Here is an 18,743-nt window from a genome sequence, read left to right on the forward strand (position 1 = left end):
TTAAAGAATTTTTAAGGAACCAATGCTCGATTTTTTTATTTTTTTCATATAGAAGAAAACTCCAACACCATCAGCAAAAACAAAACAAAACTCAAAAGTCAACGCAATTTTTCAGCCTCCTTAAATTTACATTTTATTATGTAGAAATTCAGTGGCCCACGAAACTGCATTTAAAATTGCTCTAAAGACTCCGAATAAAAAGTTTAAAATATTTAATCAAATTTCTGATTTTTTTTCTAAAACTAAATAGTGCACACATATTTTCAAAACTTGTCAACAAACAAGTCCTGTAGAGGAATGGCTTTCTAAACGAAATACTTTGATCTGAGTAGGAAAAGTGCTGCAGCAAAGAGAGAGCTACAATTTGTGCAGTGAGTGACTCGATAATTAAGGTGAAATTACGCACAATTGAAAAATATGAATTTCTCTTATCTCTTACTCGCGATAGTTATACCGTAACACGAAAGCAAAATAAATTCTCTAGTTTGGCGGCAAAAGGAGATTTTAAGGTGACCCGGTGGTCCAAAAATTTCACAAAATTTTTGTTTTTGTTTTTCGCTATTTCGAAAGTATAGTCTTTTAAAAATATACTGTGAAACTTTCTTGCGGTAATTCCCAAAATTATAGCTTCTACAGCTCATTAACCAGGTAGAGAGCAGTCCGCGCGCCCCTGAAATGACTTTTTTCGGCCTGGTTTTGTCAAAAAAAAACTATTTAACCGAATCATCTGAAAGTTTAATATATTCTTCATAACATCAACGGCTATCTTCCGTACTACAATCATATTATTATTTCAATTATTTTGTATTTTTTTGGTAAAAAAAACTGAACAAACCCCGATTTTTAGAGTGTCAAATTCAAACCGCGCTGTTTTCTAATTTTTTTTATTCTAGTAAGGGACATAGCTACAGTCATACTAATTAATATTTTTCTGGTTTTTGTGTTTCAGATAAATGGAAGAGGCAAAATGCACAACACCGTCCAGGTCCAATTTTTCAGGAGGGTCAATTTCAGCGTCATATTTAAAATTATTAAAATTGTGTTTCGTTTTTGTTTGTAAAAGAAGTTAAAAAAAAGCCTAACACATTTAAATATCCTTTTAATTTTTTTATTATAAAAAAATTCCTAAAAATACCCTAAATTTTCGAGCTCTAGACCACCGGGACCCTTTAATTATGTAAAAGAATTGATTGGCATTTCCTTAAAGTTGGAAGACTTTGCTAAAATTCTGTCACTGTTATTGCTGCATCCTTTCAAACTGCATTCATGCTTTTGCACTGTTTCTGCACTTTCTTATTAAAAACTGTTCAACTAGAAATGGTTAGCTGTCGTACGTGCGTTTAGTCGTTTAACTAAATTTACATCTTAGTACGAGTAACCACTTCAGTATCCACAACTTCAACTTTTTTCTTCTGGTGGCATTTAGTTAAGCGGAAAGTTGAAAAAGTTGAATGTTGGAACGGTGGCTGCGACGTGCGGAAATTAACTACAATAATTGATTACCATTTGAACATGAGCAGACACTCCCAAGAATAAATTAAGCGTACAGAGTGAAAGAAGCGTAAATAAAACAAAGGAGATGAAGGTAAAAGAAGTATAAGTATTAAGTGAACGAAGGAAGAGAAGTAAATGACCGAACAAGATAGAGAGTTGATTTGTGGAATGCAGAAAACAAAAGAAAAACTATTCTCCTTAAAGACATTCCACATATAAGTACATAGCAGCATGCCACAACCCACCACCTACCAGACTGATAACGCACCAAACTGGCAGGCAATCGCTTTTTTCTCCCTAGTTTTTCAAACCCCCAGATACGCAATGCTTTCCAAACGAAGAGTGGCTTAATTAAGGACACAGCTGTATCGACGAGCAACTTTTATCGACTGACTGGTCGTTGTGATGCGCGCCAAAAGTGCCAAGCGGCGCTATAAGACATACCACTACATATCACCACATGCCACTACACACCACTATATGCCACGACATGCGTTCATTCAATTATATTTATTTATTATACCTTAATCTCTACATGTGTATACTCTTATGCACACACCAAATACTTATGCACATATGTACATATTAGCAGCCAAGGTAACACCAGCTACATTTATTCGTATTGGGCAAAAAAAAAAAAGACATCACTTGCTCGGCCTCCGCGTAAATCTGTTAATAAATAAAAGTTAATCCGTAAGTTTGTACTGGATTACATTGCATAGAAATTGACATTATTTACAATTTCCGACTTCCGTCCAACTTAATTTAATATCAATGGAAAGTTTTCGGCACACATTGTAAGCGCCAAAAGCTAAAAGCCAGAGAAGTAGCTTCTTTCAGCAGGAAGGACATTCATCGTGTACGAGCAATGCATCAAGCCAGATGAGAGGGCGAGGAGATAGAAAGGAGTACACAGTGTGCAAAGCAGCATGACTGCTTAAGGATCTACACGGCGTATACGCAATGTACCATTCGTACGAAAGGGATTAGGCGTTGAGTGTGCCTGAGCGCAGCAGGGGAAACAAAGAATATGTGAATAGGTATGTATGCTTGTGTATGTGCGCGGAAGAGTAGAGTCTCACTGGTGTCGTAGAAAGCCACGCTGAGCCTCGCTACAATCACAAGCATACAAGCAAGGACGTGTACAACTAGTTAGATCAGCCTACAACAATGCTCGAAATAATAGCAGTGAACAAAAGAAAACTAAAAATTCATTTACTTGATTTTAAAATGCAATATCTATTTAAAATTTTGAATGTGAAGATATGAAACTGAACATCACTTTTTTTCGAAATGAAAACTGTTTTAGACGCGTTTGAATTTTTTGAAAGGGGTACATTTATGTGCTCGTTAAGAGAATATCTGTTTGTTAGCACATAATATAGCAGTCACAGGGGCTGTAACTGTAGCTTAGTTATTAGCAGAGAATGTGCTTGTAGCAGCAGCTGCTGTGTTCGGCAACAACGAATTGTACTAATAGAACGAACAGCACGAACAGAATCGTACGAGTATATCGGGAGAACTTATTGAAATTATATTTGTAAGCCGGTTTGCGGAAGATGCGAATGCGCGCACGTGCGTGGTGAAGTCAAATAAGAAAACAGCGCTCGTTTCAACATATACATACATTTACCTGTATATGGCTGTGACTGGGCTTATTAATGAAACTTAGTTATTTGGAAGAAATTGAGTAAAGAAACTGATTTGGTGCAGGTTTTGATATATTTTTATATACATATATGTATATGTATAAGCGAGAGGGAATATATTTACCATAAGAAGTACACAAGAGCGTTAAAACATCTATAGAGACTAAAATTTCAACGTTGAGACGAATTAAAAAAAAATTCTTGAAGTTTTTCCAATTTCTGTTTATATTTTCATGAGGCTAAATGTTTTTATTTATTTCATTGTTATTTATGTTTGACTTATTTTCATTAAAAAGCATTTTTCTTTTGTTTGTTCTTTTATTATTTATTATTATTATTTTTTTTTGTAATTTTTTTAATATCTTTTTAGAACATTGGGAGATTATGTGCATATTGTTTTTTTAAATATTTTTTTTTATGTTTTAAGACAAATGCAAATTTTCAAATTAAAAATTCCAATGTTGGTAAGAATTAAAAAACACATAATTTGCTGAAAACAAGGCATGAATCGAAATCAAAAATAATTTGAATAATAAATTATTTATTTGTTTCATTGCCATGGATTCAACTCATTTTCATTAAAAAATCTTTCTGTTCTATTATTTTATAAAATGCTTATTTTTGTTTTTTTTTTCTTTTTGTATTTGTTCAGAACATTGAGAGGATTTTAAACACATTTTCTTCACATATTTTTTTTTAATTTTAAAATAAAATTTTCAAGAAAATTCGAAATTTTAAAAATACGATTTGAACTCCATTAAACTAATAGGACTATGAATAAGTTCGTGCGGTTTTACAACAGATGGCGTAACTTGATTATTATTCCATCGATCCACATTTCCAAACATTCATTGGAGAGCTACTGTCGTAAGGCACAAACGTCAGTATAAGTTTTTTATTTGAAGCGTAAACAACAATATTTTTACCACACTTGAAAATGTCGAATTTCGTGCCAAATAATGTGTTTTTGCGGGGAATTCTTCTTCATTATTTTAATATGAAGAAAAAAGCAGCCGAAAGTCATCGTATCTTGGTGGAAGTTTATGGTGAGCATGCTCTAGCTGAGCGAACGTGCCAGAAGTGGTTTGCACGCTTTAAAAGTGGTGATTTTGGCTTGGAAGACGAAGAACGCGAGGGTGCGCCGCCAAAGTTCATGGATACCGAATTGGAGGAATTGCTCGATCAAGATCCGGCTCAAACGCAAGAAGAGGTTGCAAAAACTTTGGGAGTTGATCAATCAACCATTTCCAAACGTTTAAAAGCCATGGGAATGATCCGAAAGGTAGGCCATTGGGTGCCGTATGAATTGAAGCCAAGAGACGTTGAACGCCGTTTTATGGCATGCGAACAACTGCTTCAACGGCACAAAAGAAAGGGTTTTTTGCATCGAATTGTGACTGGCGATGAAAAGTGGGTCCATTACGACAATCCAAAACGTCGGGCAACGTATGGATACCCTGGCCATGCTTCAACATCGACGTCGGCGCAGAATATTCATGGCCTGAAGGTTATGCTGTGTATCTGGTGGGACCAGCTGGGTGTTGTGTATTATGAGCTACTGAAACCGAATGAAACGATTACGGGGGATGTCTACCGACGACAATTGATGCGTTTGAGCCGAGCACTGCGAGAAAAACGGCCGCAATACGCCGATAGACACGACAAAGTTATTTTGCAACATGACAATGCTCGGCCACATGTTGCACAAGTGGTCAAAACATGCTTAGAAACGCTCAAATGGGATGTCCTACCCCACCCGCCGTATAGTCCAGACCTTGCGCCATCCGATTACTATCTCTTCCGATCGATGCAACATGGCCTGGCTGACCAGCACTTCCGTAATTACGATGAAGTCAAAAAATGGATCGATTCGTGGATTGCGGCAAAACCGACCGAATTTTTCACAAAGGGAATCCGTGAATTGCCAGAAAGATGGGAAAAAGTAGTAGTAAGCGATGGACAATACTTTGAATATTAAATTTGTAACCATTTTACGTCAATAAAGTTTCAAATTTCGAAAACAAACCGCACGAACTTATTCATAGTCCTATTAAATGCTTGATATTTTAGAAAACATTACGTATTAATAGTTTTTTCGTAAAAATTAAGGGCTTTTTTTCATTTATTAAAAGTTATAATTTTTTGAAGAATTTTTAGAACGCATTAAAATTATTGCCTCCTCTTATTTTGCTCGTTTTTCTTTTCTTAACTTCAAAACTTAGTATCCTTTTATATATACTAAGTGCAATTGTAACACACTCATATAAAAATAATCATTTATAAAAAAAAAAAAACAAAAAAAAAATTTCTTCAAAACTCTTACCAAATGCATTACATTATATGCAAGAATGGCTTACACTTTTTCTCTTGCCGCACGCATTTCTTTTTCTATGGCAAATTTAGAAATAAAACAAAGTGGGTACGTGGACTGTATACATATAAAAAAAATCGACGCTTATACTCTTTTGTTTTTTTGGGTCTTAGGCCGAGCCCCTCCTCCTATTTGTGACGTGCGCTTCGATGTTGTTTCACAGTTTGAAGCCGACTCCGAACGGCACATATTTTTTGTTATGAGGAGCTTTTCCATGGCAGAAATACACTCGGAGATTTGCCATTGCCTGCCGAGGGGCGACCGCTATTAGAAAAATATTTTTCTTCATTTTGATGTTTCACGGAGATTCGAAACTACGTTACTCCGAATTAAGAATGGTAGTCACGCACCAAGCCATTCGGCTACGGCGGCTGCCAAATAAAAATAAAAATAACTGCTTTAGACAAATTCGATTGTACTCCTTTTATTGAAGTACATTTTTTATAAAATTTAAGTTTTTGAGTGCTTTTTAGGAACAGGCAGTGATGTGGATACAATGTTTTTGAACAGCATGCAAGCCACAATTCCAGCTCAATTACTGAAAAAATGTAGATACTGAAATATTTTTCTACGTGTTTTTGAACGATAAGCATTTTTTTGATTCATTTTAACAAAGCTAATGCAAGACAAACAATAATAGAATCCTTTTTTATTTGTATTTCATTTCTTCAATCACAGCTCCACCTATACAAGTATATCTCTGTTAATATTTCGCACTCAATTGTATACATATACACGCTTGTGCGCATGTATGTATGTGTTGACTCGCAATTTTCGCTCCCGCGGTGTATAAAAGCAATGATAGAACAAACAATCTTACATGCGCCGTGCGCACTTAGCGTAGTCAGCTTTTTCTCGTGCTTGCGCGTATGTGATATCCTCATACATCCTTATATTTATCTTCCCAGACCCACATACACACACAACCACTCACTTGCTCACATGCATTACTAGTTGTTTTTCACTTTGCCGAAAGTGATGACAGCGCGCAAGTTTCCACTGACTCTTTGTGTATCTAAGGTGTTGTTGGTATAAGCAGGTCACCCAACACAACCACTCACTTCGCAAGCAAAATAGCGTTGCTACTCAGTATGATTGCGAAAACTTGCGCCTCTTTCTACACATTCGCTGATTTTTGTGCAAATAAAGTTGCCTGCAAATTTTCGGTGGGAAAACAAATCTATTTAACTATCAATTTCGGTATCAACTATTTTGGTTGATATTTACCGCTAAGCTGGCTGCAAGAAGGCGCAGACAAGTTAATAAGCAGCCTAAACATATTGGGTGCTCAAATGCGTACTAAAGCCGCATTTACAAAAGGAAAGATATTTAAATATACAAAAAATAGTTTTGAAGTGCAGGCACTCATCTACAAAGCGCAGTATATATGCATAGGCGTGATATACCATATTTTGGTTAAAAATATTTGGTTAAAAGTATTGAATGTTTTTTAGCAGTAAGACAACTATCGATATCGACAACTACTGCTGAGAATGGCAAACTGTGTTAAATTTTCTGTTCAGTACTGTTTGGCAAGACATCATGAATCGTTAAACACCTGAGCAATGCTTCCAAGTTGTGCAAATTTACTTTACAAAAAAAAATTAGATATGCTCGCGCGTTCATAGAGCACTGGCGACATCATCGGTCCTTATTTCTTTCGAAATGAGGAAGGAGCTGATGTTCAGGTGAATGGCGAGCACTACCAAGCCATATTGATTGAATGTTTGTTTCCCAATATTATTACTTTTTTTATTTTTTTACTTTTGTGTAATAATTAATTATTTAACAAGTAATCTCTTAGTACCGTTAGCAGGAAAGGCCTTCGACTACACATCGACGACATTTGGTGCCAACAAGACTTGCCATTCACCGTACTTAAGAATCGATTTATTGCAATATTCAAGCCACCATTGACGCCTTATGCCCAAATTTATTGGAAGAAGTGGACATATGCCCGATATTCAAAAAATAAATGCCATGAAATTATCTACCAGATTATAATAAATTCATTCTAATCATATTTCTGTGTAATCATCCTAGGTTCGCAAGCTCCTTAAAAAACACCCGATATATGTAATGATTAACAACCACATATTTTGTACACTTAATGTACACTTCATTGGAAATAAAAATTCTAACCTTCAGCGGACTTAATGCGGATATGTTTAATCTTTCGCGACTAATTCTAACACCCAATATTTGGGTCTAATTTGATGTGTCACCATATTGGCACCTTTAATTTTCTTCCGTTGATTGTGCTGTAATACACATATACATACAAGTATATAAAAATAATTGGTACCTACAGCTTTTGTTAGGCGTTTTCGGCCGAGTTTCGCCTCTCATTTGAGGTACGGATATTAAGATTGCAATAAAAATGTAAGCTCTCGCAGGCAACGTAGCTTCATTTGGAACGGGGTTATACTATTGCCCTTCCTGGGTTAATAGTATTGCCCTTCCCGTTTGAAGGGTAGCCGCTATTAGAAAAAACAGTAGGTCTTGAACACTGGACCCAATATGCGGTAGACACGCGTGAAGCCACCCGTCTAAACCAGCTGCTGTGTACCATTTACGTAACTTGAAATTGCACAACAACAGCTACAATTACAACAAGCTAATTTATTTCTCTTGATTTCATCTTTCTAAATGAACTCGAAAGTAAATGTTTGCTAAAGTAGTACGAATTTATTTACGCGATTCGCATTAAAATTATCAATCTAAGTAGTGATGTTGTCAAAGAGTGGTAAGAGTTAAGAGGTTATTTTAAAAATTGATGTTATCTTATATAAAGTGCATCTAATAAAAACAAAAAAAAAAAAACAAAAACGAAGCAAAATAACAAAAACGAGACTAAGGCTACAAATTTTAATAAATAAATAAATTTAATGTTAGTTCACTTATTATTTCAGTTATACTGCTGAATTTTCAATAGGGATATGAAATTATTTGTAGACACTTTCTAGGAAATTTTTTCCATTCTTTTTAATAGTTTTTTTATAAGTGTGGGGCACTGTAAGGAAATTAAATATATTTTTATAAAAAATTGTTAAAATCAACATATATTTCAGCAAAAAAAGAAAGCTGTTTTCCATCCCGCAGTGCATTTTTGCGAAAAGAGCATAAATACTGGAGCAACAGTGTACCCAGAAGATTTTTTAGAAACCGTCCTCACTCTCTAATAGGGAACACTAGGTCCTTCAACAAGATTTCTCCCAGCCAAAAATAGATTAACAGCTCAAGAGTGACTGCGTCAACTTTTATTTCTGCCGCTGATTGACTATCGAGCAGCCAAGACTTAAATTCTCTTGATTACAAATCTTGATCCGAGTTGGACGGGCTTTGCAGGGCATAAGTTGACCACTGAAATCTGGAGAATTTCAAGTAAGCGGTCATTGTAGCAGCGACATCTGTATTAATATATGGAAGTCATACGTGCCGCTATAGTGCAATAATCGACCGAGAATCTTTAACAACGATAATTTTTAATATTTCTTTAGTTTTCCAGAAATATTATTAATTAGTAAAAAATTGAATTTCCAATGAAATCTGATATCTAAACTTGAAAAACTCGCTATTAAAATTTTTACACTAACATTAAGTTGTATGAGAGCTTATGGCACGACTAGGTCAGGGTAGAATCAGAAGTTGTGGCTACCACAAAACAAAATGTTTCCAATAACGAAAAACTCATATGCCAAAAGCCTCCACCACAGCCTCCAAAAGTTTTTGACACTAGTGTGATGCTCGTTCATAGTTTTTATGATAATTTTAATATTACGCAAGATGGTGCAAATTTAATCATCCTATTGAAAAATTTGGAATTTTTGCAGATGGCGTCGTACGTCAATCATATTTGACTAGGCAGCTGCAATATACAAACAGATAAGCAGTGGAGCACGTAAAGGTCAAAATAAAGATTCCCATCACTCAAAATATCTGTTTTTTTGTTTTGTTAACTTAAAATTATTATTTTTTTCTGTTTAGTAAAAAAGTTATTCAAAAACAAAATTGGATGATTATTTTTGCGCTACCTTGTATAAATAACCTGCAGCCCTACCCAAGGCCCTAATAACTGTCGCACTATTTTAAAGAAGCTGATTCAATTGAAAAACATTTGTGATCCATGAAGGCAAACAAGTTATAATTTACATGACAGGACAACAAGTGAGATTGTCAAGTCGCAAAGGAATCTAGGACTTAACCATAGACTTGTAAAACGTACAGGGGTTCGTTATGAGGCAACAGAAAGTGTTGAAATATTCCATATTAAGGTCGAAATTGTAGCGCAGTTCTTGAAGGTTTCACCAAGACTGACCGTCACCGAACAAGAAGGAATCGCGTAGTTTTGGGCAAAGACAAATGGCCCCGACACCAAAAGAGAGCTTAAGACCTTTCGAAATATTAATAAATTAATTAAAGACGAAAGCTTATAAGAAGAAGAAAATTCATAGTCCTACGGAGCATCAAAAAACCATCCAGAGGGGTAAAGGCAAGAACACGCAAGACAGAAATGCGTAATTGATGAGAAATTGTACCTGCTGCAAAAAATGCATAAAACGCTGTACAATACAGAGTATTCAACAAGTAAGGCAGGTATTCCAGCAGACAAGACAACTATTCAAAGTTATCAAAGCACCTCATGCAATATAGTTTGGGGAGCTCATAATTTTTATCCACAAAGGAGTTAAAATCAAGGCTCGGTATTGTTGGGACGAATTTCTACTCAATTATTTTTGGTGAAGACTAGAGTGTCCCTATTTTGTTTGAATTGTCTCAAAACATCTAAAAATAAAGTTTCGTCTATTTAGAATCACGGCAACCCGTGCCGAGTTGCGCGGAAACCTAACGGTACTTGTACAGTAGGGCGAACTGTCGGATTGATTGCGTGTAATTACTTGTTTGTTTTATTAGTAATCGCGGGTTTTTCGTGTAGTCAACATGTCAGTGGAGTTACGAAGTTCCAAAAAGGAGATATTTTTAATAGGCGACGTAAAACATCAAATTACCGGTTCTAAACTTCCCTCTAACGGGCAAGTACTGGCAATTTTTTTCTATAATATTCGTGAAGTGAACTTAAGTGTCAATGAAAGTGCAAATCTCACAATTCGTGAGTGTATTATTTATTAGGAAAAGGCATGTGTGCCGACCGGATCAATATCTAACTGTGTTAAGAAACTAGTTAACTTATACCAAGTTTGGAGAGAATTGCAAAAAAATGCGAAAAAAACTCAGGAAGTGTTTGAACAGCGTCGACAGGAGTTTGTTTCAAACTTAAACAATTTGTTTGACATCGCACATGTCAATGCTCTTTAATCGATTAAAATAAATGAAGATAAGATCTTCTTGCAGCGCCAAAGAGAACCAGGTCGGCCCGGTCACTTAGCCGGAGTGGACAAAAAACTAACAAAAAAAGAGGAAAGGACGCGCCTTAGAATCATCGAGGAGGAAAAGCGACGTGCTAAAAATTGTTCACCTTAGCACCATCCACATCAACTTGCAAACCACCACTAGAAAAGTCGTCTTCTGATTCTGAAATAATAGAATTAGAAGAAAATAGGCCCAGTGCAAGAGAAGCCTCCTCTCAGCCCGATAAAACTTCTAGGCGAAAAAATATCATAACTCCCAAGTTAGTTGCCGCATTAGACAGGAGTCAGTTAAGTCTGAGGGATTCTGTCTTTATAATTGAAGCTACTATTGAGGCTCCGGGGCACAATACGGATGAATTCCCTATAAGCAAGTCCTCTATCCATAGAGTTCGTACGGAAATGCGAAAAGAACGGGCTGAAGCTATAAAAATTGATTTTCAAAACAAGGTCCCGGACACGGTAACTGTCCACTGGGACGGAAAACTGTTGCCAGCTGTAGATTCACGTAAAAGTAAAGAAGAACGCCTACCGGTAGTTATTACGTACGATAATAAAGAACAAATTATTGCTGTTCCTAAATTGGATAGCTCGACAGGAAGGGAACAGGCAGACGCAGTTTGGGATGCTATTACGAACTATAACCTCGAAGACAAAGCGCAGATTCTCTGTTGTGATACTACTGCTTCTAACACAGGCCGCATAAATGGAGCATGTGTGCTTCTCGAACAAAAACTGGGTAGAGAAGTGCTTATTTTTGCTTGCCGTCATCACGTTTACAAATTAGTACTTAAAGGCGCGTTTGAAGCGAAAATCAGTCAAGTAACTACAAGCCCAGACATCCCTTTATTCAAGAAATTCCGAGAAAACTGGAAAAATATCGATCCCGAGAAAAAACAAAGCTGTACAAAAAAGCTATCTTGTTTTAATGTTTCGGAAATTGACAAGCTGCCAGAATTCTACAAAACTGAATTAACCAAAGAAATCGTTAGAGATGACTATCGCGAATTAATTGAGCTTTCAATTATATTTCTTGGCGGAGATTCAGAGAAGAAATATAAGATTCGGCCTCCAGGTGCTATGCACCAGGCTCGATGGATGGCGAGAGCCATTTATTCATTCAAAATATCGTTACTTAGCTCTCAATTCAGAATTTCAAACAAGGATAAGGCAGCTCTGTTGGACGTATGTCTGTTCATCGTGACATTCTACGTAAAACCCTGGCTCCAATGTATTTTAGCAGTAAAGGCGCCGTATCAGGATTTGTGTTTTTTGAAGGCCATGAAAAATTACGAAACAATAGACAAAAGCATTTCAAAAGCAGCTTTGCAAAAGTTTTGCCAGCATTTGTGGTATTTGACAGATGAAGTATCTATTCTGGCTTTATTTGATGATGATGTTGATCTAGAAACTAAAGTAAAAATGATTGCTAACTTAACTAGAGAAAACCCAACAGCCCACAATAAACGTTACATTGCATCCAAAGAAGAACTCTGTGGTCCACTTTTTGGTACGTTAATTAAGCTTTGATTTTGTTCTATGACTAAGTTTGCTAATAGGTATAATTGATAACTGATCTATCTGTTTTAATTTCAGAGAGAAACATTGATGACTTCGTCTCTGTCAAAAGCAAGTTCTTGTTTAATCGACTCCAGATTGCCGACAGTTTTCTTAACAAGTGCCCCTCTTCGTGGTCAAATGATGATTCGTTTCTACAGGCTAAAAAGAAGCTGCTGGACTGAAAGCAGTTAATGATACGGCAGAAAGAGCGGTTAAGTTAATGCAAGACTTCCATGGTTTGATCACTGTTCAAGAGGAACAAAAACAATTTTTATTACGTTGCGTACAAGAACACAGACAGGTATATCCCGACTGTAAAAAGCAAACTTTGAAAAGAAAATTCGATGATTGATGCCCCTTTTATAATAAAAGGGAAATAAATACGAAATATGTGTTTTATTTTTATTTATTTAATTAATCTAAAAATTCAATTAAACTTTTCTCTATTGTGAGCCTATAGTTTTCATACTAACTTTTAAACTTAAAGTTTGACATCAAGTCGGCACGGGTTAATGACTTCCGATCTCAATAATATTTTATATTTAAATTTTTAGAGTCAAATGGAAAAAAATAAAGGGTATGCGTATTGAAATTCCGAAAAAAAAATTCCCCCTTGTAGCCTGGGACACCCTAGTGAAGACCCATATTGCTTCCAGCAAAGCTCTGCTACGGATCACAAGGAAAAACTGTGCAGAAGTAGTAGAATGGCAATATTTCATATTTTATTCCAAAGGATGGATCGCCTTGATCTTCTTTGCACTTAAGCCGATTATTAACCCCCTTCTGTACCAATATGAGAATATATGCTGGTCAAATTCAAAAATCTTAAGAACCTGAAATTGTTACAATTTAAGCGTCTATTCAAGAAAATTGTTGGTAAAACAAGACGAATTCATCCATGCCGCCTGCTCTGGGCTTAAATAGCCTTTGAAGCTAGTAAGCAAAGAAAAAAGTGAAAGATTTGAGCTCAATTATAAATAATATTGGAGAATACTCTAAAACTCAAATAAATAAAGTTTCATATCTAAATTTCTTTGAGGTTTTTCTTTACATCGAAAGATTAGGTGTGACAGTTAAAGGACCCACGCTGTGTATAATTCTATTATATTGATTAATTACATTAAATTACATTAAATTAAATCGAAATTTAAAAAACTTACCACATGTGCCTGAGCGCACTCGTCGATGTAGTGAGTTGTGATTATCACAGTTGTATTCCCAGTTTTTGTTATGTCAACCAGATGATCCCAGATACTGCAAACCACAAGCAAACCAAAAAGCAAGAAGATATATGAAAAAGAAATATATACGAAAATGCAAACATACACATGTGCACAATAATACACGCCGCACGCTATTAATTTACCTCTGGCGCAACACGGGATCTACGCCCACGGTTGGCTCGTCAAGTATCAGCAACTCCGGTTCGTGCAACAAGACCACTGCCAAGCTCATGCGGCGCTGCTGGCCACCACTTAGATTTTTTACCTGTCGCGAACCATTTGGCAGATTCAGAAATTTGAGCAAAAACTCAGTGCGGTCATCGATTTCGTTACGGGGCATGTCCGCAATTATGCCGAAGTAGATTAGTGTTTCGCGCAAAGTGAACTCGCCATAGAGTGCGACTTCCTGCGTAAGGGAGAAAAACAAAATAAGCAAAAAAATCGGTTAACATTTTTCGAGGAAAACGAATGGCGGAATTTAAAATGTCAGCTTAAATTCAGTCAATAATGGAATGCGAAAAGTGGGAGTATTGAAAATGAAAATTTAATTTGAAATAAAAACTAGCAAAAAAAAAGTGTAATGAAATGAAGCATGCGTAATACGGCGGAGAAAACGAGGCAAAAACAAAGTCAATTGCTAAGGGCAGCAAACCGGATATCAGCCGCTTTACGCGAAATAAATTAATGAATATTTAAAATAAAGCCTGCGACGTTCAATTCCGTAGTGCCCAAGAAGGTTGGGTATTTGTGTGTATACTTGTAGACAAGGGCAAGGTGAAATAAAAATAAATCCATTATTCTTCCAACAGGTGACTTAGGTAAACTATGTAAGTATATGTATTTATATATATATTTTCTTGCATTTTTAGGTATTTTGCCGAGCTCCTCCCCCCTGTTTGTAGTGTGCTACTAGATGTTGGTTCACAAATGGCAGGACCCACAGATTTGTGCCGCCTCCGAACGTAAAATACACTTGGTATCTGGAAACAAGTTCTGCATGCAAATGCAACAACAACAAAATGATTACAATAGAAAATTGTTTAAATTTATAATCTGTTCTGTTCTGTTCGTTTTTGTTTTTTTTTTCGCCATTAGTTTAGCAGCACAGCCTTTTATCTTTGGTAGCTCTGACTAACGAGTGTAGGCATAAACATGGAGTTTTATAAAGCAAATTAGAAAAACTCTTATTCTAAAAATGTAGCACTTTCATTACAGGATTAATTTGCCATGCATTGCTCCTATAATTACTCTGTGTAAACATGTGGCATATCTGTATATCGTTAAGGCATTTAATGCCAAGATAAGTCTGGTGATACTTTCAAGTTTTGACCGCTTACTATTGTAAGTATACATATTTGCCCTTTTCTTACATACTGCAGATCCTTACACGGAGGGCTATAAGAACGAGCATTTCATCTGCAGTTATTCACTTGCGTTTAGCAATCGGGAAAATTTTGAATCCACGAGCAATAAAATATCTAATAAAAAGCAAGTCTAAAACACTGAACTTTTACAGAGATAAGTTTCATGTTGAATGAGGGTTTCTGCAAAAAAATGTAATGCTACGCTATTAGACATAACACATGGGCTGAAAAGTCCCGGGCCTAACAAAGAAAACACTTTTTTTATGTTCAAAATCAGCTTTATTCATCAACGTGATTCCCATCAAGAAAAACGCTATCATTCCAGCGCCACTCTAACATTTCAATACCACTTATGTCGAACGAGTTATCTTTTGCCTTAAAATAGATCTCAGATTCAGCGATAACCTCTTCTTTCGAGCGAAATTTCTTACCGACGAGCATTTTTTCAAGCCTGCGAACAGGCAGTAGTAGCTGGGAGCCAAATTTGGCAAATACAGAGGATGTGGGAGCAATTCGAAATTCAATTCATATAGTTTTGCAATTGTTTTGCTATCATCAATACGTTCTTATTTTTGGTCAACAGTAAACAAACGCGGCACCCACTTTGACCAGAGCTTTCTCATAGTTAAAAGTCAAGCAATATACAGCCAACTCGTACTCTTGATATCTTTACGGTGTCAGCTAACTCATGAAACTTCACTTTTCGATCATTCAAAGCTATTTTGTGGATATTTTTATGTTTTCTGGTGTTACCAGATCATTTAGACCTCCACTGCGATATGCATCATCGGTGTCTTTACGATCACATTTGAAGTCAGCAAACCATAGATTTATTGTTGTTTTTGATGGAGCGGAATACTCATAACACCACTCAAGCCACTTGAACAGTATTTTTTCCCATCAAAGAGCATGTCAAAATTAAAACACGAAATTCTTTTTGATCCAGTTGTGAATACTACAAAAGTAGTGTCACTCCCAGCAGAATAACTCACAAACTAATGAATAGAATATCATGAAATTTTAACAGCTGTCTTTTTTAAGAGTAATACTAACTAAAAAAGAGGTAAATGTAATAAAACTAGTGCCCTCAATGTGTTACACCGGGGACTTTTCAGCTCATGTGTTAAACTAATACGAAATTTGAACTGATTAGCTCTTGGTCCGGTTTTGTGTTGACATGTCGTTTTCTTTAAATTATTTTTAATCAACAGGTCCTTTACCTTCTATTAATGTTTCATCGGCAGTGCTGACTTGATCTAAAAAGCAAATGTTGTGCACTTATAGAATGTATCTACATACAAATATTGCAACGACTGAGCGCAAATTTCTATTTTCCTTGAAATTAAATAAACAGGATCTGGGCTTAGTTTCAAGTATTCCGAATGAATTTTCGATAAGAATTCTTGTGGAAGAGTAAAACATTTCAATTTCATTTTCATACTGCCAAGTCAGAAGTTTTACATCAGTGTTGCTAACACCCGTAATACAGTGTGAGACAACCCAAGCAAGCACGTGAAATGTTTTCTTCCAAAACGACCTTTAAGCACTTTTGTGATTGCTTAACCCAGCATGGTTTGAGTGCGCGCCAATTGTGGATACCAGCAAATCTCGAAACCATTGACGGATGATGCGAAGGAGAAAAGCATTTCTGCCAAGAATTCTATTAATTCCTTCAGTTCTTCCATTTTACTTAAATTCTCTAAATTTTCTTTAAAAAAAATTGCAAAATCAAGCATTAGCATTTACTGTCTTTACGCTAGGAAAACCCTGCTTTACCCACGACCATTTATATGTCGGATGTCCAATCTTTAAATGCTGCACGATTTGAGCAAAAACAACTATGTATATATAGTTTATTAAGGGAAGCTAGACTTAATAAAAAGAAAAAGTTACTACAGCGGGAAACATCCTATTTTTAACAATGATACTGTACTTAATTAAAAAAAAATTTTGGAAAAGGTTTAATAATTCAGACTCATGAGTCATATTGACCTTAGTTTTGTTTGCTTTGAATGTTTTCGTAGCGTTGTTTGCGTCACTACTCACGCCATTTGGTAGATGAGATTAGATTCTTTGTGAGGTTTACACTGCCATACCATAGTATTTTGTGCCCTCTACCCATCACAGTACCTCATACAGACGCAGTTCCCTTATTAAACTCAGCGTGGAGCTGGATTGGATTGAACGTATGTGCTTTTTTCCTCGTTTGCCATTGGGGCTACGACACCCTTTTCTTGTTTATATTCAAATAATATAAAGGTATTCATACTTTACGGTCAATATCCAACTGATGTTTCAAATCCATTTAAGATAGACGAATATGAAATTAGTTTGTTGGTTAAAAATTACATTGAAAATGATTTTTAAGATAGGCACGACTCGGGCACCGGATATTTGTCCCAAAATGTGAGAGAAGAAGCTGTAACACAACCTCTTGTTTTATGTTTATCGAAAGACTTAACAAACGACTAATCGAAAAATCCATATCCCGTTGCTAGTTTATTTATTTGTCATTTTATTCTTTCATAATTAGGTACATTTTTTTCTTTATCTGTATTTGATTTATTTTTTATTGCGCTGTTGTTTCGTCTATTAGGTCCAACAACTTTTCCGGTCCACAAATTATTGTTCCTTTGTCAGTATTATTGTTATTCAACCAGCCATTTGAAAAAAAAATTTATTCAATATGACGAATTCACAAAGTACACCTTTGTTGATGCATGAGTGAGATAAATTTGACATTGGTTATCGCTGCAGTGGAAAATGGATCCAAGAATTGTGAAACGCTAGTTATGGTCGACCAATTTTCTTTACAACAGTGTCTCTCTAATTGTTCACTATTCGCACTAAAATAAATGGCGTATTTTTTAAGTATGTCAGTCTTTGTATTTATTTATTAAAAATCGCAAATATGTACCACGTGATCAAAATGCTCGATGCTCAAAATTTATCAGAAAAGGCTGAGCCATCAGTCCAGTTTGACATCTGTAAAACGGACTCGTTCGCTAAGTGAGAACCGAATGTAGATGAAGGGGTTAAATACGTCCAGATTTTTCAGAAAATCGACTTTTTTCGATATTTCGAAAGTATAGTATTTTAAGAATACACTGTGAAATTTTCATGTGGAAATTCCCAATATTATAGCTTCTACAGTCCACTAACTCCTGTACCTCAAACCATAAACTCGTTTTTCTCGAAACTACTTTTTCCGGCACGGTCTGCATGATAACTCATACAGTTTTTAATATTTTTTGATGCGATTTTTTTTAAATATTCGAAAGTGTTTTCCCTATAGTTTGTTATTGAAACATTTTATAAACATAATTAAAGTGTGAAATTTATGACGTAAAACGATTTACTTTTTTTTTAAATGCCGTAATTTACAAAATTTTTTCAAATTCAAAAATCCGGCTAAACAGACTATAATTACAACTTTATTTTACAAGATTTTTTTTACTTTTTACAAATCCATCAACATTTCAAGGAGAAATTATGCAGACCGTGGAGCAACTTTTTTTCATTGTACTTTGGGTCACATGATTTTTTATATTCTAATTTTTGTAAAGAAAAATTAAAGTAAATTTGTTTATAAAGTTTAAGTACGAATAAAGAATGTGTCAACTTTTTATATTTATTTCTATTGTTATACCTTCTAAAAACAGTTTTTCTTTTGGCGCGATTTTGACGCTGCTGGACTTATGGAACCCCTTAAGAAT

General features: G+C 35.5%; 1 protein-coding gene across 1 annotated transcript in view; it reads right to left on the bottom strand.

Moving 5' to 3' along the window:
• The window catches only part of LOC129250349 (ABC transporter G family member 20), a 45,245-nt gene that overhangs the window by 13,034 nt on the left and 13,468 nt on the right, over window positions 1-18,743 (bottom strand). The window contains exons 3-4 of the mRNA XM_054890000.1: window positions 13,807-14,069; window positions 13,601-13,694 (exon numbers count right to left, since the gene is read on the bottom strand). Of these exons, the coding sequence (XP_054745975.1) occupies window positions 13,601-13,694; window positions 13,807-14,069 (357 nt within the window). The remainder of the gene's footprint in view (window positions 1-13,600; window positions 13,695-13,806; window positions 14,070-18,743) is intronic.

Source organism: Anastrepha obliqua, chromosome 1, assembly GCF_027943255.1.
Source record: "Anastrepha obliqua isolate idAnaObli1 chromosome 1, idAnaObli1_1.0, whole genome shotgun sequence".
Taxonomy (NCBI): Eukaryota; Metazoa; Arthropoda; class Insecta; order Diptera; family Tephritidae; genus Anastrepha; species Anastrepha obliqua.